Raw genomic sequence first — 20,505 nt, 5'->3', positions numbered from 1 at the left:
TCAATTTTCTTCTTAGTTCATTTATAAAAAAAATTAAAATATATTACTATTATTTATTTTTCATGCAACGTTTTTATTAGACTCTTATGTGCACATGACATGTTACTCCGATAGCATACTTCTTAGATGATCCCAACTAAGAATGTGATAATAAAGATAATTTTTTATGTATTTTTATATGAGTCGAGTTCAGTTACCAAATCAGAGTCGGATCGTATTGGGTTCGACCATTGTGATCCGACCCGATTTGACCTAACCTTACTCGAATTCCTAACAGCTTCGCTATAGTCTCCGATACCTAACACATCTTTTCACACGAAAGCTGTTCACAGGCTATTCATTTCAACTTCCAACCGCTTCTTAAATCAAGGTTGCATTCCCTTTCTCCGTATTCATCCTTCACCCACAACCGCAGTCTCTCTCTCGTCCGCCATGAGCGCCTCCCCGTTGGCCGTAAGCATCAAGCACCCAACCAGCGACGAGGAAGACCTCGCCCCCATGCCCATCCGCCGCCATCGCCGGCGGTGCCTAATCTACGGTGGCTCCTGCGCGGCTGTCCTCGTCATCGTCACCCTCGCCCTCACCGTATTTAAGGTAAAGGAGCCCATCATGACCATGAACAGCGTCACCGTCCAGCGGCTGGCCATCGCCTCCGGCACGCCCTCGTCCACCGCCCAGCCCTTCGCCATCAACATGACAGTCGTCGCGGACGTGTCGGTGAAGAACCCCAACGCCGCCAGCGTCCGCTTCGGCGCCAGCACCACGACCCTCTACTACCGCGCCCGCGAGATGGGCGTCGCCCGCGGGCCCCCCGGCACCGCTCGGGCGCACCGCACCTTCCGCCTCAACGTGACGGTGGACGTCATGGCCGACAGGATCTTCAGCGACGCCAACCTGTTCGACGACCTGGCGGGGGGGAGCATCGCGGTGACCACGTCGACCACGGTGGGCGGCCGGGTGCAGGTCCTCGGGCTGTTCAAGCATCACGTGGACGTGACGATGAACTGCAGCATCACCATGGCCGTGGCCAATCAGTCCATCGTGGATCAAAACTGCGCGCACAAGGTTCGGCCGTGAAGACGACGACGACGATGGTACCTTCTTCCCTTCTCCTCGTTCTTGTTCGCGTCGAGATGCAGGCCGCCGGTGAATATGACCATAATGGTTAGGTCCGTGTCAACGTTGACAGGCAGGGAGTGGGTTGACGATAAAGCCATGTGAAGACATTAATGAGACGAGTCGGACCTCATTTGTCAACGGCTGAGTCGGGAACGTGATCCCATCTCTGTTCCACATGATTACACGTTAATGTGATAGATGATGAGAGGATCATTGGGTACAGGAGAACAACTACATTACTGCAGTTTAAATCCAAGCTCGTCTTTCGACGTCTTGTTGCTTTCTTCTGTCAAAAAGCTCGAAAAGGTGGCGGATTTCCAGGGTAAGCGAACTGAAAAGCCTACAAGCATGCAGAGGAGAGAGATGATGGGATGCACCGCACATTCGTTGCTCCACCATGTCGCAAAGAGATTCCCGAATTATGCTGCAGCTTTCCCAATGCCATGGGAATCTTTTGCCTCCCTCCCTGAAATGCCGTTCTCACCATTCATCATTGCATTCTCCATCTCTAATCACTGCCTCACACAGTCAACATAACGAGTAAACAACCGCTACAAACGACAGGGAGATAAAGACACGTTTTTTGCCCTTCTTTTTTTAGATGTTGGTATCGAAATCGGACGACCAGGAATAAGCGCGGCTCAGATCGCAGCTGTGATCGCCCATCGCACGGATCGGGTCGACGTTGGGGATATGCGGGAGAGTGCATCCACTAGAAGTCACCGGCGGTGAATCGATCCAGGATGGGGTGCGTCAGCGCTTGCGTGTCTTTGTCCGGGCCGGTGAACGAACGCTTGCAGTGTGCGATGGCGCTCTGGATCCCGTCCTGCTGCTCCAGGAGCGAGTCGTCGCGTCGCTGCGGTGGCGGTGAAGGGACCGCGGCCACGGCTGCTGACGCCGGCCGGTTCTTGCCTGGCCGCTTCCCGACCATCCTCAGCCCGGCTGGGAGTCCCTTGTCCTCGGCCACGCCCGCTGCGGGTGCTGGAGCTGCTTCCTGTGGCCCCTCCGCCCCGGGCCCAGTCTTCGGCGGCGCTGGCTCTCCGGGACGTTTCGGCTTCTCACCCTGCTTCCTGGAACGCTTGATCATGTTGAGGTACTTATGGACGACTTCCCTCGCGTACCTCTTCTCCTCCGCTGCTACAACCGCCGCGGGGACGCTGGCGGCGGTGTCCCCCGGCGGATTTGCGGCCCCGTCGGTGGTGGAGTTCCGGGGGCTGTTGTCTCGTGCGAATAGCGAGATGATGGGCACGTCTTCCGCCTTAAACTTGACGAAGAACCTGTTCTGATGCCGCTGAGGTTGCTGCTTCGGCGACGCAATGCCCACGGCGGTGTCCGGCTTCGCCGCGGTGGGTTTGGGCCGACGGAGCCGGGTTAAGAAGACACGAAACTTGGCGGCGGGTTTGAGGAGGGAGACTACCGGGACGTGGGGTTTGTTTTCGGGCTCGGAGGCAGCGATCATTGGCGAAGAGGGCTCCAAAGGGACGAGCTTTCCCTTGAAGAAGAGGCCGTCAGAGGGGGATAGACCCTCAGCACGGATGCCGTCACATTCTCCTCCTCCTCCGACGCCGCTGCCGACAGGGCTCAGCTCGAAGTTCAGCTCACCCTCCGACTCCGCCCCAGAGCCGTCATCGGACCCGCCATCATCGACGGAAAGGGCGGTGAACTCGAGGTCGAAGAAGGGGCCTTCGTCGTCGTCTTCGCCGCCATCATCCGATGTCGCAGAGACGGGATGGGGGAAGTCGGCGGCGGCGGTGGAGATGGAAGAGCGAATGGCGGCGGCGACGGTGGCTCCGCCGCCGCCGTCGCGCCAGTACTTGAGGAGGCTGAACGATTCCATGGTCGGGAGAGCCAGAGGTGAAGCCGACCTGTAAAACTCTTTGTTTCCTATTACTACGAGCAAGAGGCAAGCTTTTCTCACTGCGTAGCTTTCCCTCTCTTCCCACTCCTTTTTCTCCTAACTTTTGATGGTCGTCCAAGGAAAGATAGCGCAAAGGGGGTCTTAAAAGAAGGATGGAGAAAGAGAGAGAAAGAGAGGGACTGAGATACAGCACAAGGGAAAAAGCAATGTGGAGGAGACGAGAGACAGAGCAGAGAGGAGGGTGCAAACACTGAATCGATGGCAGCAGGGCAGACGAATGATATGTTTCGTGCCATGACTTTTCCGGTGCACGAGAAAGAGAGAGAGAGGGGGCTGTGTCATACAGTTTCATGGATATGGGTCGTTTGACTTTGACCACCGGGCGAGCATCGTTACGTATAAAGATTGCACAGTGACGAAGCCGTGCTGACCACGAGGAATGGAGCGTCCCATCGCATGCAGCCCGTCCGATCAACATCAACGACGTGGGAAAGCTGAGCCCGATTCTTAAAGCTGAACCACGTCATCATTCGTGTATGCCTCTACTATATACGATTGTGTACGACAGAGTATAAACTGGCAAGTCCAAAGAAGAATTTACCGTAGACAGAGAAGCAACAGAAAAGAACACCACCAGACATTCACCTGTAGAAATATATCTCACGACAAGGACAGACGGAGAGTGACGAGAATCAAACACCTGCAGTCAAGATTACAAAACCAGCAAAATGGTCCCAAAGTTGTTTGACATTGGGAGAAGCAACAAAATCTATGTAGGAAAGTAACTTGGATGGCAATGACACAAATGGCAGACTTAATCCAGACAGTCAAACTCCTAATAAACCAGAGTATATTATGAGGTTAATAATGAAGAGTAACAGTATAAAATTACACCACATCTGAAAGAAAAAGGAAAAAGATCACACAAGCTACAATATTTACATTTTCATCACATATTAACAGAGCTTATTATGAATGGAGCGGATTAAGGGGAGAAAACCTACAGCAAGCATTTGCTTCTCTAAACTGCACAGGTTCTAGACACTACCATACATCACCTCATTCATTCAGAAGGAGGTACAGTTAAATCACAGGTATGTTTCAACCAGTAACTTATTGGAAAGATAGGTTTTTCCCAAACAGCCAAGTCACTAATCAAATATATACCTATATTGTGCCAGAGACATCAGAGTTACACAGGGAATAACACACCGAAGGACCCAAATTTCTAATATCAGACCCACTTGCCACCCATAATGTGTGGAATCCCCGGTTTGGAATTACCAACATCAACTTTGGAATTACCATCATCAACTTGGCTTGCAGAATCACCACCGAGACCTGCATTGCTAACGAGCATTGCTATAAGACTCCCACCATGCACTCTACCTTCTGGAAGAGAAGCCATCATAGAATTAAGAGGGTTTGTAGGATGAATATATTCTGTCTGATGAATCCCGCTCCAGCCAAAGGTCATATTCTTTTGATTTTCTATCTCCAAGAACCTATCGGGATCAACAATCTCTTTCATCTTCTCAGGTTTGCTGGGTATCTGATGCTCGGAATTCACAGTGACCAGTTGATGCCCACCATGGACACAGTGATCTTCCACCAGTGCAGTGTGCGCAGCACAGAGGCCGAGCTTCCCCCTAGCAAATCGGTCACAAGGGGCGCCATCAGTACCAATGTTGGACCCTGGTTGGCCCCACGTACAGCGGTTACCTCCCCCATGTGCCTTGCAGAAATCAGTGCTACCCTGAGCGCTCTTTCCACAGCCCTCAGTCTTGCATCTCTTACCACCACCATGACGTACACAGAAATCTGTCTTTCCTCTGGCACTTTTGGTGCAATTCGGCACAGCACACCTTTTCCCACCACCGTGAGCTACACAGAACTGGGTACCACCATGCACGCTCTTTGTACAACCACCTTGAAATGCACAGCGCTTCCCTCCACCATGTGCTTTGCAGAAGGGTGTGCATCCTTCAGCCCCTTTCGTGCAACCCAAGTATGTGCACCTCTTACCTCCACCATGTGCCTTGCAGAAATTTGTGCTGCCCTGTGCACCCTTCGTACATTCAGGATATTTGCAACGCCGTCCACCCCCATGGGCGATGCATAAGCCAGAATGACCTTCTGCACTCTTGGCGCAATTCTCTCTTTGGCATCTCTTGCCACCACCATGTCTTATACAAAGACCAGATTTTCCTCTTGATGCTTTAGTGCAGCCTTCGTAGCTGCATCTACGGCCACCACCATGAGCAATGCAGCAGTCGGTGCGGCCTTCAGCACTCTTGGTGCAACCAAGGTACTGGCATCGCCTGCCACCCCCATGGGCTTTGCAAAAGATGGTTCTGCCCTCAGCTCCTTTGTGACAGCCATCTTTCTGGCACCTCCGACCACCACCATGGGCTATGCATAGCCCAGAAGCACCCCTGGCTCCTTTTGCACATCCTGGAAACTGACAATTTTTTGTGTTACTATTGCGTTGTTGTGTTTGAGTAACCCCGGAAGCGGCAACTGAATTTTTCAGCATTTGAGTCATGGTTGAAGAAGAGCAATCTTGCTGTTCAAGATAAAATTTGGCATAATTCATTCCATCAGGGAAAAAACTACTAGTTTTATCAATGCTATTTATATATGGCAATAATTTATTCCCATTCTTCCAACGAGATGATGTAGATCCTTCATCAAGTGCTGACATCTGACTAGCAGTTATTGGGTTGTCCAAGATATAATCATGATGAACTGAGACTGGAGTTACACCAGTAATAACTGATTCAGATGGGCCTATGGATAAACTTAACTGAACGTCAAAGTTAGGCTCAATATTCATCATCTTTGAAACAGCAAGAGCAGGTTTCTTTGTGCTGTCTGTATTTTCACTACCAAGGTAAAGATCAAAATTTAATCCAAGATCCATGGAGGACCCGTCGTCGGTTTCCTTGACTGAAGACATGGTGCAAGCTGTTGCAGAGCTCTTCTTGCTGCTATCTGAAGAACTTGATGGTCGGCCTAAATCTAGGGCTAAGGAAGCCTTTCCCATACCACTTCCATCAAAATCACACCACTTCCTCTTTATCCCTTTTGAATTTAGAAAATCCAGACAGGCTGAACCAGGAGAGCCAATCCGCAATGTGGTATCAGTCTGATTTTGAGCCAAAATCCTAAAAGCATTTCTGGATGGGACATTCAAACTATATCCAAAAAGCCCAAGCCTATCATCCATAACAGCTATTGGCAGAAAAGATCACAATCTCAACAAAATATTGACAGGAAAAAACAAGTTGCCTGACTTCCGGGGCTGATTATGTTTAAGAATCAAAACAAGTGTTCATGGTTTCTGAGTCATTGCAACCTCCGCTAACAAATCCTGATGTATCACGACGATCCATCTACTAAAAAATTTGACTAGTTGTTTATGTACTTAGCAGTCGCTGAAGCTTGGCATCAGATCATGATATTCAGAAAACTGGTACCATCAAGGATGATCAAAGCACTCAAATTTTCCTGTCGAACAAACTAATTAGAACATGACTCGCTAAAATTAGGGGAATCATCTAATTAGTTTCTGCACAAAACCAGCTACAAGAGTAAATATACGACAGAAAAATTCACCAGCAAATCTCATTAATTCCCAAGAAAAAGCACAAAAAGAAGAAAAGAAAATACCCCTACGAAAGGATAATAGACCAGGCAGTCAAATATCCTAAAAAAAAACATCCAGCAAAGCTGATTCCAAAAACTTAACAAGTGCATAAACATTCCATCTCAGGGAAAAAGTGCTCCTTCAAATTGGAAGTTACATAGTAAGAACCACAAAAAACTAAAGATTCATTATGTAGTAGTTTACAAGGTTGAACACCATACTTGCTAGTTTAAATTGGTAGCTGATGCAAGAGCTTAAAGAAAGAGTGTGTGTACATCAGCAAATTTCTATCTACTATAATAAAGTGATACATAAAATGAAGTAATATGACGTCTTTCTATCTGCTATCTTAGGTTGAAGAGATGCAACAGATTTAAAAAAGTGGCAACCATAGCAAACAAAGTGGAATCAAAGAATCAATCAGCAACTCATCAAGAAATTTGTATAATGCCACGTATCCCAGCTACACCTGATGTATACATAAATGTAACAGCTATTTAAGTGCTAGATCAAATTTTAAATCCAAGAAGGCACCAAAGGACTGGTCAAAAGGGAATACAAGCTAAGTGCCTAGTGTGATGTGCATCAGACTCTATAAAAGGCAGGACTACAGGACCAAAATGTTTCTGATTGGTTACCAGGAGCTACACATAGCTACATAACTATGCATGTATGTGTACAAAATTAAATTGGAACACCTACTTCAAATAAATCTCTCTGACCATATGTTTTGATAATTTCTTACATCATGTAACCTTTTGCTTAAAGACAGGTTAAATTGAAACGCAGAGGAAAAAAGGAAGGAAGTTTCATTATCTTACCAAAATTTCAGACAACCATCATATATTAGAGAGTAGATACAGGGCATTCAATTTGTACTATATTAGGAAGTTAGTAGTTTTTCCTCCCACAGTTTGAGCTGGTTTAGATTAACTAAACTAACTAATCAAATTTGTGTCGTGTGGTTGTCAAATCACACAGGCTTTTATTTCAATCCTTTCTTTCTCTATCTTCTCCATGTGTCCCTTTTTTCTTTCTTCTTTTCTATCATTTATACTACTGAGAATCAATTCAGTTATGTGATCGTCTAACAAATAACTTGATTATTCTGGTGGTCTTGTATCCTTATAGAAGCAAGTCCATTATACTCTTTCCTCTCGACAGGAAAGACAAGCCTTATGAAGCAGAAATATAGGAAGGGAAACCAAAATGGCACAACACAATACACCAATATGCCAAATCTTGAATAGTAGGTGATGATAAGGCACAAACACCATATGAAATATTTAAAAAATATAAAATTGTCAAAGCTCGAGATTTGCTTAATAGGGTCAGAATATCGAGTTACACAGCCTACTAAATAATAACCAATAATTAACTAGCATCCCTAAGCTATTCATTATGAAGAAAATAATTTCATTAACATAGTATTTCATGAATGTAGATGACCCCAAGTCATTGGGACATAAGTGCAGATTCTTGTCATCGTAGATAAAATTGGCAAAATCTTACAAGAAATAAATGCCATTGTGTTAGCTTCATTAATCACAATCTAATGCTAAATGCCACAAAAGAACAGATCTAATGAAACATGCAACTTGTATATAATTAATTCATGCAAACAAAGGTCTCTCAAGGTATCTACAACGAACAAAGTTAAAAGGCTTCACTAATTGTTCAAATATCACACATTTTAAAGAAATGTTCGATATGTATCCAGAAGAATCTTACAAGTATTATGTTTCATTTGTACCCAAATAAAACAAACAATTCAAATTTCCATGTTTCCTAAGGCAACCACTGCATAAGGCAACAGTGCTTCCTTAATCTGCAGTATAGCAAAAGAATTTTCTGAGACAGTGAGACAACAGTCCTTTGCCACATCAAAGCAGACGGCAACTATCGTTAACAAGAATTATATGGTCCATGTAGAAGCACCTATTAAAAAGTAAGCCTATCCACATTATATGGGTTTATTTAAGTCTATTCTAATTGTTAACCTATTGACACTACGAAGTATATATGGTTTGATTCTCTTTGTCTCCTGTTCTTTAGGGTAATACAGTTCTCTTGTAGAATAATATATTGGCTTCTAAAAAAGTTGGTCACATTCTTATTTTTCTATAATAATGTTGTAAATTTAACACAGACAGAAATTATGAAAGTCCTAGAGAGACTTCCCATTCTTCAGCTTTACAGTAGTCTCTGTGATACATTCCCATGCATAATGCCTTGAACTTGTTACTGACTAAGCCTATCCTCTTTACATTCTCAATCCTTCTAAGAGAATCTTGTCATTCTTCCATCTCTCCGTCCTGTTCCTTTCTCCGTTTTTATCATCTATTCCTCTTTGCGTTACTTCCTTAAACTATGCTAGACTTGGATTGTTGAAAACTGCAAGTTCTTCAACTCTGCAGGCTGCTGAGTTGCTTTTACTGGAATATTAGGCTATATAAATAAGAAAGCTGCTATTTGACAAATATAAGGAAAAGAAGATGAATGGAACAAAACACAAACAAACTGCCATTTGACAGTAACGAAGAAGCAGGTTTCGGCAGTCCTTATGTGTTTTCGACATGATATTAGCAAATAAATAAAAAAATAAAATTCTAACCTAAGAAACCAACGTTTCCTGAATAGCTTGAGTTTGATCTCATGTCAAACTCTTAAAAAAAAGAAAATCTTGCTCAAAGATCTGAAATGTCCAAAGTAAACTCGTATCAACCCAAGCTAACTAACCTGATTTAAACCAATCAATACAATTGGATAAAATCAAACAAAATAACAATTTAAACACACGAAACTTGCTTTCCAATTGGGAGATGCTAGAAGTACAATGAAAATGATCACATGTTCTACAATGACAAGATAATATATCACTGAGATCATTAAAAACATTATGGTAAGATAAATCCTTTAAGAAATTTAATTTATATAATCGAAAACTCACAATATGCACAAAAAATAAAGAAAAAGGTTTCTTAATAAAATCAACAAGTAGATACTAGATTAAATCTGCTCAAATACTTGAAACATACTTAATCAAAGATAAAGAACCTGATACATATATGCTAAACAAATTCAAGATAACTGTGAATCAGCCAGAAGAGGATCTCATAGTAACAAAGTCTAAACAACAACATAAAAGTCAAACCGATAAGATTAAGCATGCATCGATCTTGATTAAAAACTAGCAACCTCTCAAGTTGCAATCAGCTTGAGAAAGTAAACGAACCTCGAAGACTTGAGGAAATGATAAGCAACAGATAAACCCAGACCTCGAGGGAATACAGACAGGCGACGACGGGAGAATCTATCTGAGGCAGATAAAAGTAAGAAAAATAAGCAAAACAAGTCTAATACTTCAAGCTTGTTCACCATAACACAATATAACTAACAGCCAATAATCTAACAAGATCTACAAACTCATCTGGATAACATTCAGATTTAGTGATACCAACTTTAAGAAGATCTCGGTATATCACTACTTCCCTTCACTTACCGGGCACGGAAATACACGGAGAAAAATCCACAACGTCCAACAATGGACAGAAGCCGAAGACTTTCTTCTAAATCCAAAACCCCAAAGAATCGAAGCCTTCCGACCAACAGTATCACCGATATAGCACAAAATCCATATCCATCAGAGGCATGGAACGAGAAAATTACATCAAAACACCAAATTTCTCAGAACCGAGTGCGAAACGGAAAGGAAGAAAACAAAGATCTAGGACTCGGCTATAAATAACCAGAAGTCCGAGACACAAACATTAAGCGACAAAATGAAATGGAAAGGCACCCAACATCGAATCGAGGATACCAAAGAACAAGGAATCGAAGATCCCCAGGGGCCTGAGATCCCAAGCAAAGCGGTAGAAGCTAGGGTTTTCTTCGTTTCGTTTGCTTTCTTTTCCCTGTCCCCTTTCTCCGTCAGCTTCTCTCTCGGTCTTGCGGACGACAGCGGAAACCACAAACCACACACCGAAGAGAATCGAAGACGCGACGCGGATTGGGTTAAAGGGCCGATTTTTGTTTCGCATTTATACCCCTAAGAATATTTGTATTACCGAACATATTTGTCAAAGTTGAGGTTTGCATTTGCATATATTTCCCTGCAGGTGCAGTATGATAAAAATACTCCAGCTTTTCTTTATGACGTCATAATTATCTCTTGTTCTTTTTGGTGGTTTGTAATTACCTCTTCGTAAAACAAAACATTAACTTGGTGCATATTTTATTATTTATATATAGCCGTCTGCTGGAGCACGATAAGGAGGGCAGCGCACGATAAGGTCATTTCCCTGTGTCAGATTCGACGGAGGCGGCGGGACCCATTTTAAATTTTTTCTACTCCGTCATGACTGTACCCAAAATTACTCGCATGGTGATTGGTAATAATGACGCGACGAGAGCTTTTTGCTGGAGGTAAACTCGGGTTGATATCAATAAATTAAAATGAAAAGTCCAATATAAACTCAATTTACTGTTGATGAAGAAACGATCATTGGGCTGTGGGATGGTGGATTCCACCGTATCTACCACCCACCGTTTATGGATTCCTTGGGAGATTCTTCTGTCCACTATTTCATGACTCACTGCTCTCGCAACTACAACATCTTTTCCTCTATTCTATTCTATTGAGATCATAATCTTATTACCATCAAGTTTTTCTTTCTTCCATTGTTTACTACTTTTGTTGTTGGTCTGACTCAGGTACTTGTTGTGAGTGATTCAAGCATCTCGCACTATTTTTCTGGGAAGAAGTGGGGTTAAGTGACCTTTTGTTTATCTCTCTAGTGTTGACGAGGATCTCCATTCATAAAGGTTGAAACCAGCAAGCGACAAGAGCTGTAAAGTTGGAACACTCCTGCAGATTTCTTTTTTGGTTCCCATCAGATTTCAGGGAATTGTGCTGTATGTTCTTCGCCTCATCTCCACTAGTGTGGATTCAGCCATCTCCCCAACTGTGTTAGAGACAGAATGAAGAGAATAATGGCATGAAGATGAACAAAAGTTTGGACCATTAGCAAGTGGGCAGTGCAGGGAATTAGATTCTAATTCGGCGGTGGGCATTGGCACACAGCACTCACTCTGCTCAGCAGATCTTCTTAAAAGAAATAATAATTCTAACCAGTTCAGCCATTTCAGAGCAGATGTGGCCTTTATTGGTTTATGCAAATCAGAGAGTTTTATGTGCATATTTGTTTTTTGATGATGCATCAGTCTTCTGTTACATGAAGGAAAAACCTTTCCAAATAAACAATAATCACATCCTCTTCATGCTTTAGGTGCTTATCAAATCTGGAATTTAGATATCTAAGTTTCAGTCCTCTTCATGTTATCTTGTGCTTGAGTAGATAAGCATCCATCTTTAATGTTTAAACTTGTGAAGTGTCAGTAGCATCACAACACACAACAAATCTACAATACTTGACTACAAACAAATCTTCAGATCAAATAAAGGTTCAGATTAGGTAATGCATCTGGGCTTACCAAATGACTGTTGTTTGTCAATGGTTCACTCGTTTTCTTGGTTGCATGACCCTTAAAAGATGCAAATAAAAGAAAATTCACGGTATCTACAGAGGACCTGAATAGTAGACCAGTGGTAGACTGAAGATGAAATTTCTTGGTGAAACATGTGTGCAGAATCAAGAGATAAAATAAGTTTCTGGATCATGTTATTTTGGTGGAATTCACTGACATTAATTGATGAATTGCACAGCTAGTCAACTATTTTGTTTGGTCTCCTGCAAGCTTGTTCTTCATTGCCCCAAAAGTCCAAGCTAGTTTTTTTATGTGCTGCCTGTGACAGAGCTCTGTTCTGATGTCATTGCTCTTGCTAAATCCTGAGTGTTCTCCAAGAAACAATCCTTTAGCTATGATCTTTTGTTAGTAACAGGAAAGAACCTATGACTTCCTCATGTATAATTAGATTAATGATGAGTAATGTTCTCCCTACTTTGTCCCCCACCTAATCATGATCTAATATGCAAGATGCAATCATTATAAAATGCATCTTGCCATTACCTAATTGATCCTGACAAACAACTGGGTATGAACCTGTTCACCAAGTGTGTGGCAATTCACTTCACTAAAATCCACAGATGAAGAAAAGAGGAGCAGGCAAGCAACATCCAACAACCAAGTTTATTGTTTAGTGAAAAGAGTGATTCAGATTCAGAGTTGACCTTTGGATTAATCCGACTTCCTTTTCTTCCACATCAGAAACACACAAGCATGGAACCCATTCACACTTCACATCCTCCCTCTCTCCTGTGTTTTGACTGCCAGAAAGTTGTATGCATAAAATTAAAGAAAGATCAAGATGAGAGCCTTCCAAAATTGAAATTTAGCATCTACAGATGGAAGAAGCTTAATTAGCTCATCTTCACTGCAGGCTCTGGTAGTCTTTTTAATCTAGTCTCTCTTCTCTATCATATTCTCTGCTGTGCAAAGGATGCTTTGATCTATCAATCTGCTGCGTGGATAGATAATTGTCCTGATATTATTCTTTCATTATTATCATGTACTTTGAAAGAATTGGAGCTGACTGATGCAGGCCATGGCCTTTTTCTTGGGAACCCCCAAAATGAAAAGGAGAGTTGGTATGGATCTGATGAATCTTGAGCAAAGATTCGTTGGTCCCAGTGAGAGTAAGTCCAGCGAGTCCTCACCTGTCCTTTAATAAAGCAGGGTGATTTAGGTAATCCATCATGGCAAGAAAACAAGGAAAGAATCACGAGATGATGAAAGCATACTACTAGTTGGAATTCAATGCTAGTTTGCCAATAACATGTGATGTGAGCAATGAAGGATCCCTTGCAAGTGCAAATTGACTATGGTTTTCTACTGACTGCATCAAAGAAAAAGCAAGCAATGGAGTTTCTTGGACACTTATTTTGCATTGGTTCACATACAATGTGACTCATTTCTTAATTGGTTAGAGAGTCAATATTCTGAAATTGGGTTAATTCATTGGAACATCTGTGCAAGAAGTTGTCCATTGCTTCATAGAATTGTCTGACAAGATCAATACGTGGCTTCATTCTCTGCTAGCATTTTCATAGGAAATTTACCGATAGTTATAATGCAACCATCACTTACGTGCATAAAGAATCATAATAGAAAAATATGAACTTTCTTCTCGTTTATTATGATAAGATAGAGAAACACAAACTCCTTTATCTTTCTTTATAATAAAGAGAATAATTCTAAATCCTCTTATCCTCTTTTATGAGAAAATAAAGTAATCATAAACTTTCTCCCTCTTATTCGAATATATAAAAATATATTATAAACAAGAATAAAAATATATTTGAAAAAAATTACTTTAAATAATATTTGGAGTCTCAAATTACTAACATGAGAGTCATCAGTCAAGAAATCTACTTTTAACATCGAAAGTACAATACTTTAGGAGTATAATATTTTTACGTCGGAGTCATTTCAGATTCATCTCGAAGCTATCTCATATATACATTTTTATTTTGGAGTCATCTCAGAGAGTCTGCATGGTCTGAATCATGTTAGGTTGATTAAAATCCGAATGATATTTGTTTATTATATGTAAACACAGTCATGCTCACGTAGCATGGTTTGTAACATGGAAATCAAGTTGAAGGCCCGTCTGCTACAAAATGGGCCGCCTTCCGATCCATCTAGAATAATAACAGCTCATCCGTCGGAAGGGAAGCGGGAAAGGTCGAGAAGCGAGGCGAAGCTCGTCCGGTCAGCGTCAAGAAGCCTCTCGAGCGTTCGATGAGTTCCTCGCCATTGCCCCTTTAAAAGGGAAGACGATGGCGTGCGTTATGTCACAGGAACATCGAGAAGCTCTCCGCAAGCGACTGAGGTTTCAGTAGAGGGAAAGGAAAGAAAGGGTTGCCGGATCGTTTCGCGTCGATAGCCGGGTCATTTGGTTCGTGGGATCTCCCGGAAGGTTCGTCTAGATATCATCTCTTTCTCCCCCTCTGGTCACTCTTTCTTTTCCCTTGCTCGTGTAGGATTCTTGGTCAAAGAATTTCGCTGTTGTAGCTTGGAATCTTGGTTGATTGTCGTGATATTGCGGTACCCTGATGCCGAATTTGATCATGTGTTATGGAGATTTTGTAGTACGGATACCGCAGTAGGGTTATGTTTGAGTTACTTTTATTCGTCTTGATCTGGATTGCTGGATTGGTTCTTAAAATGAATCAAATTTATTCGGCAACGGAACTAGGAGAGGGGATGCTGCTCTATCGCGGGGATTAAGTAGAGATTATCTGCCTCAGATGTTTGCGTTTCCGCTCCTTTTCAATCATTAGTTGGCAGCAATACCACATGGTTTAAGATAGTACAGGCATCGCACTTGTTCCTCAATAGCAGCGATAATATGAAGCGATTTGTGTCTCTTCAATGAAGGAAAATGGTCATCTTGTTGCTTTCCATGATATTTTGCATCTGCCCTAAAAGCTTAAATATTTAGCTGGACTGATAATCTCGAACATTGTGGATCTCTTTATCATCAAGGCAAAGGTTCAACAAATTCTGGACATCCATATTTTAGGAGTTTGAAAATTATATTACTACCATTCTTACTTTTAGTAACTCATTCGACTTCCAGTCGTTCGAATCATGCCTACATGGACCAATTGATTTCCCAAGTCTTTAGCTTAGGATGTTTGTTGAGTTGGCCATTGTATCTTCTTTGAGGGTTAAGGTGGCAAAGATTTTCCTGTTAGCTAGTCGATTTGCTGCAATCTTTGTTTTTTTCCCTTTCATTTGGTCGGAAAAGATATTGAAAGAAAATCCTGTTGTAAGTCCCTTTCATTTAATTGTTCGTCTTTTTTTTTTTCTCTTCCTTTTGAGTTGTTTGGAAAATAAGGGGAAAAGAGATAAAAAGAAATCATCGAACTACATCTTATTATTGGGTTTGAGTTCAACCTATCTGTCATGGCTGCTTAGGTGATACATTTTCCTTTTCCTTTTACTTGAATAGAAGTGACCTCCAAGGAAACCAGGGGATAGGAGATGAAGAAAAGAGTTTAGCAAAATATGTGTAATTTGTGTTTAGCAGCTCATATTATTTGTTTTTTCATTTGCCTTGAAGTAGATTCTAAAGTTAGTTTTTTGGCAGCTACAAAATTATGCTTCTATCTCCATCGTAAATCCCTATTAAAAGAGCAACAGTCATTTGATTAAGTGATATATGGCTGTAGATAATATTAGTGCTAATACTGAAATGCCTCCTGCAAAACGTTAGAATTTCATATTATCCATATTCGGCTATCTGGTAAGGAATGTCTGATTTAATTGGTTATCAGAAGTTCTAAAGTCGATTATTTTGTGAGACATGGTTTATATATCGCCTGCCTTAACTAATGGTCTACACCTGGAATAATCGTAAGATGTTCTGGTTTCTTGTTGGTCAAGCATGCAAGGCATATATATATATATATATATATATATATATATATATATATATATATGTATATATATACACACACACAATAATGAATTATCATTTATCTAATTTTTGATGTCTTTCCATTGCAAATTTTTCCCCTGCACATTAGCATGTCTTGTAGTTTCTTGTTTCAGGTTTGCTTGTTAAACTTTGGAACTAAGAGATTTTATTGGGTGTTCTTTGTTTAGTTTCTTTTTTGATGTAATTTCACATAGAGCTATGATTTTTTTTCCCCTAATAAAATTGTACATTTTTTCAGGATTTATTTACCAGTAATACGATCCCTCAAATTTCCAAGACTTGTGAAGTGAACAATTACAACTTTGAACCTTTCTCATAGGTTAAACCAATAACAAGATCGCAAGAATGGTTCCCCCTTATGGATACATGGAGTCGTACCCTCAAAACAGAGACCACATTCCTTGTCCTTATCACCACTATCCGATCTGGGAAGCTGTTTCTCCTCGAACAAGAGTAGACACAGCGAGACCTTTCTCATCCTTTGGACCATGGACTTCCAATGGTAGCATAGCCCACCCAAGTCCAACGGAAGCTAATGGTTGTTGCAGCCATATCTATCCTCCTGGCTACTATTATTTTAGGCCTCCGTGTCCATATACTCCACCACCTCCTCAAGCATATTATCATGCCCCCTACCCCCCTTATTATAGTTCTTACCCTTCTTTTGTGATTCCTCCTCCACATTATTCAGCTGATCAAAATCCATATGATTATGATCGTCCCAGAGCTTCTTGTTGTGGATGCCCTGATCACACATGCAACAAGGGAGGTAACAATAGTGTGAAGATTGAGGAACAGAAGATCGAGAAAGATCAGGACAATGAATCCTCAAGTCTAATTCAACAGCCAAATTACCCTTACCCAGTAGTATGCATCCCTCCCAGCTATTTGAAGAACAAAATGACTAATAAGAGCTCTGAATCATCTCCTCGGTGGAATGGATGGATTCCTATGGACATCAATGGACTCGATGGTGTGAAGCGAGATGAAGATGGGAAAAAGAGTCTGCAGTATGATGAGAGGAGAAATCAGTTCCCCTGGCCAATAATCTGGATGCCTGGTGATCAGAAATCAGAAGATAAAGATTTGAAGGAGATAAATTCGAATCCGGAAGTTAAAGAAACACCATCCTCAAAAATAAAACTTATTCCATTAAAACTTCTGGAGGATGAGCACATATCACCAGGCGACAAAGAGGACCGGCGTAAAACTCTTGGACAGCCAGAAGCAGTGACTGAAAGAGAAAGCAGAACTAAGATCATTCCTGTTAAGCATATAGAAGAGGACAACCAAAAGAGGCCTAACATGGATGAGAAGCGCAAAGATATGGAGAAGGAGAAATCTCATAGCATACCTGAAAAACAGGAGGAAAATGGGGCTAAGAAATCAATTAGCAAACTATTGCCACCGACCAAGACATCAAAGTTGCCTCCTGTATGTTTGAGAGTGGATCCATTGCCGAGGAAGAAGCCCACAAATGGCACATCAAGGTCGCCTAGTCCACCGGGCCTCAAGGACAAGGAGAAAACAGAAAGAGAGCAGCCAATTTTAAAAGATAAGAAGGAAGAAATATCTAAAAAAGAGGTCCGGGTAGTAGAAGCTGCTGATAAATTGTCAAATGAAGCAGAGAATCCAAAAACGGAAAGTCAGGAGATGATGACAACTACTGTAAAGGAAGAATCTGCTAAGATTGGGGAAAATCAACAGCCAGACAAAGGAACAGGACTTGAGGCTATGGAGGTCAAAACAGTAGAGGTATTGAAGAATGGGAAAGAAGTTGAGGAGGATGAACAAGTGGCAACTGATAAAGCAACACATGAACTTGATGAGGGGAAGAGGTGCATGGAGAACTCAGAAAACATAATTAATGAACAAAGGAAGGAAAGGAAAATTTTGTCACAATCAGATGCAGCAACTCTTATTCAATCTGCTTATAGAGAATTCGAGGTGAGAAGATGGCGACCTCTTGAGAAGTTAAGGAAAATTCATCAAATTCGTCAACAGACCGAGGCTGTGAAGAAGCAAATTCAGATGTTTGAAGCCTCCTCCAAGGAACAGGATTTGAAACACAAGGTTGCAATAAGTGAGGCCATAATGAATCTTCTGTTGCAGCTGGATACCATTCAGGTATGTGTTCACTTATCTATATAAAAAAAATGCCTTATTTTCAATGACTTGATATTTTTGAGAATATTTTTTGTTGCTTACGAAATTGATTTGTCCATTGATCTGCATGTTTTTGTTTCCTTTTGAAGGATTCACATGGTGTGGATTATTATTCGAGTGACTTGAAACTGTGAACATGTCTTCTTTTCCATATTTGATCTTCAAATTAGTTAGTGCTGACTTTTTGTATTTAATTTTGGTTTGATCTGTCATGAACCCTACAGGGATTGCATCCGAGCGTGAGAGACATGAGGAAATATGTCGCCAGGGAGCTAATCAGTCTGCAAGATAAGCTTGATTCTCTAGGGGATCATGAAAAAATGGAAGTTGAACAACAACTTTATTCTGATTGTGGAGCTATCTCTTCTACAGACTCTTTTGTAACAACCAATTTGGAACCTGAACATATGTCATCACAGACAGAGAAGACATTTGTGGAGGGGAAAGAAGAAGCAGCTATTAAATGGCAGACAGATGATGCGGTAATAACTGAATCTCCAGATTCTGTAGCTGGAACCGGTGACTTCAAATCATTGAATGTGGATATGGGTTCTACTACTGAAGAACATCAAGATATAGCTCCTCTGGAAGAACAACTTAGTTCTGCCCTGAGGGAGGCAGTGGAATCGCATGTTACAGAGGAAGAACAATCCTGTGTATCGGAAGGCGTTACTGAGAAAGAACAATCCAATGGATTGGAAGGTGGAACAGAGACTTTAGCATCTATTCCCCAAGTTGAGGCACCTTCTGCCTCTGTAGATGAGGTGTGGAAGCTCGAGACAGACGAGCATGTAGAATGTCAAGGAATTAACTCCCTTGTTGAGCATGTGAGAGATGAGCTACCCGATGCTGAAGCTGGAAATGACGAGACGGGTGATGTAAAATTGGAGAAACCATCTGTGCCATCGGTGAAGGGAAAAGATATCGAACTGGCAGCTGAAGAATCAAACCATTCTTTAAAGGCAATTAACCCTGAACAGGTGCAGCTTGTAGAAGCCACTGCTGGGGTCAAGGAAGGTGATTTTGATGTCAAGGGAACTATTTTGCCAGGTGATGAAGTTGATGCCATGAAAGAGGATCTTCAAGTGCCCGACCAAAAAAGTTGTGACCTTGTTGAGAAGATGGTTGGAAACACGGATGTTGTTCATGTAGTCACAGAAGTTCCATGCTCTGAACAACCCTTCCTTGGCACTTGTGCCATCGACAATGGAAGTGCCGGATGCACGGTGGGGAACATAGAAAAAAGGGCAGAAGATGCAGATAGCATAGTGACCCACCTTCCAGATGCAACTTACAACCAGTGTCATTCACCAGGAGATTTTGAGGTTGGCACGGAAAATGATGTGAATCCAATGCTGTTGCCTGATGGCACAAATATCATCAAAGATGAATGCTTCTCTTCAGTTGAAACATCCGAACCAAAGATTGACAAAGTCCATTCATTGGTAGGAGCTATTGAGCCCGTCAGTATGAGTCCACGGCAACTGCCCGATGCTGTGTATATCAACAAAGATGAACGTGTCTCTGCAGATGAGCCATTTGAAGCAAATGTCGATGATGCAGCCGATGGAAATCCAAGCAAGGAGGAGAAAAAACTAGTGGAAGAGAATGAGAAGCTAAGAGAAATGCTAGAGACACTGCTGGAGGCAGGGCAAGCACAGCTGGGAGTCATTGCAGATCTTAATGGCAGAGTCAAGGACTTGGAGAAAAAACTGTCACAAAAGAGAAGGTGCAAGGTGAAGAGCTCCAAACCAAGAAGGCCCTCTCCCCGTAAGGTTGCATCGTGAGACGTGCTACCGTGGAGGTGAGATTCTAAATTCATCCTCACACTCTCTTTTGTGTGTGTATGATAAGAAAGTAAAAACAATGTTTGTGTAAAACACATTGGGCTCTGTTATGCTTTTTTATGTATCAATGTTAAGAACAAATAAATAGAGAATCCGTATGAAGTGTTGTGCTCTACATAGCACATACTCTTTTCCTCTCTGTTTCTCTGTTGATGTCGATGAATTCTCTTCTGGATTCTTTTGTTATGATCTTTCTCACTTATATTCTCATTAAATTTAGGTGCTCTAGTCGTAAGATTACCTGATTCTGAGTTCTCAGTGGGCATTCACCATAGATCCTAAGAGAACACGAAGATCCAAAAGTTTATAAGGGAATGAGAATGGCCTCTTCCCATCTTTGTAGAAGCCATGAACTGCTCGGCCACCCGAGTAGCTTAATTATTCATATGCTTATCATTGT

General features: G+C 41.9%; 4 protein-coding genes across 7 annotated transcripts; 2 read left to right on the top strand and 2 right to left on the bottom strand.

Moving 5' to 3' along the window:
- Positions 1-313: 313 nt before the first annotated feature.
- On the top strand, positions 314-1,257 carry LOC135595645 (uncharacterized). The gene has a single exon (XM_065086888.1). It carries the CDS (start codon positions 433-435, stop codon positions 1,075-1,077), a length of 645 nt encoding a protein of 214 aa, XP_064942960.1. The 5' UTR covers positions 314-432; the 3' UTR covers positions 1,078-1,257.
- A 135-nt stretch (positions 1,258-1,392) lies between these two features.
- LOC135595644 (probable membrane-associated kinase regulator 2) lies at positions 1,393-3,295 on the bottom strand. The gene has a single exon (XM_065086887.1). It carries the CDS (start codon positions 2,954-2,956, stop codon positions 1,832-1,834), a length of 1,125 nt encoding a protein of 374 aa, XP_064942959.1. The 5' UTR covers positions 2,957-3,295; the 3' UTR covers positions 1,393-1,831.
- Positions 3,296-3,810: 515 nt separating this feature from the next.
- On the bottom strand, positions 3,811-10,633 carry LOC135583474 (uncharacterized). 3 transcript variants are annotated; one of them, XM_065086885.1, is made up of 4 exons: positions 10,447-10,633; positions 10,129-10,224; positions 9,862-9,943; positions 3,811-6,487 (listed from the first exon to the last, which is right to left on the bottom strand). In XM_065086885.1, the coding sequence occupies exon 4, from the start codon at positions 6,204-6,206 to the stop codon at positions 4,212-4,214; it is 1,995 nt and encodes a 664-aa protein (XP_064942957.1). In that variant the 5' UTR covers positions 6,207-6,487; positions 9,862-9,943; positions 10,129-10,224; positions 10,447-10,633; the 3' UTR covers positions 3,811-4,211. The 3 variants fall into 3 exon arrangements, with proteins under 3 accessions (XP_064942957.1, XP_064942956.1, XP_064942958.1); XM_065086884.1 differs by lacking the exon at positions 10,129-10,224; XM_065086886.1 differs by lacking the exons at positions 9,862-9,943; positions 10,129-10,224.
- A 3,698-nt stretch (positions 10,634-14,331) lies between these two features.
- Positions 14,332-20,244, top strand: LOC104000818 (BAG family molecular chaperone regulator 6). Of its 2 annotated transcripts, none has more exons than XM_009422955.3 (3): positions 14,332-14,565; positions 16,331-18,219; positions 18,483-20,244. In XM_009422955.3, the coding sequence occupies exons 2-3, from the start codon at positions 16,438-16,440 to the stop codon at positions 20,043-20,045; spliced, it is 3,345 nt and encodes a 1,114-aa protein (XP_009421230.2). In that variant the 5' UTR covers positions 14,332-14,565; positions 16,331-16,437; the 3' UTR covers positions 20,046-20,244. The 2 variants fall into 2 exon arrangements, with proteins under 2 accessions (XP_009421230.2, XP_064942954.1); XM_065086882.1 differs by having other exon boundaries at positions 14,412-14,565; positions 16,412-18,219.
- The last annotated feature ends 261 nt before the right edge of the window (positions 20,245-20,505 follow it).

The sequence above is a fragment of the Musa acuminata genome, chromosome BXJ1-10 (genome assembly GCF_036884655.1).
Source record: "Musa acuminata AAA Group cultivar baxijiao chromosome BXJ1-10, Cavendish_Baxijiao_AAA, whole genome shotgun sequence".
NCBI lineage: Eukaryota > Viridiplantae > Streptophyta > Magnoliopsida > Zingiberales > Musaceae > Musa > Musa acuminata.
This window is presented reverse-complemented; position numbering and strand designations above follow the sequence as displayed.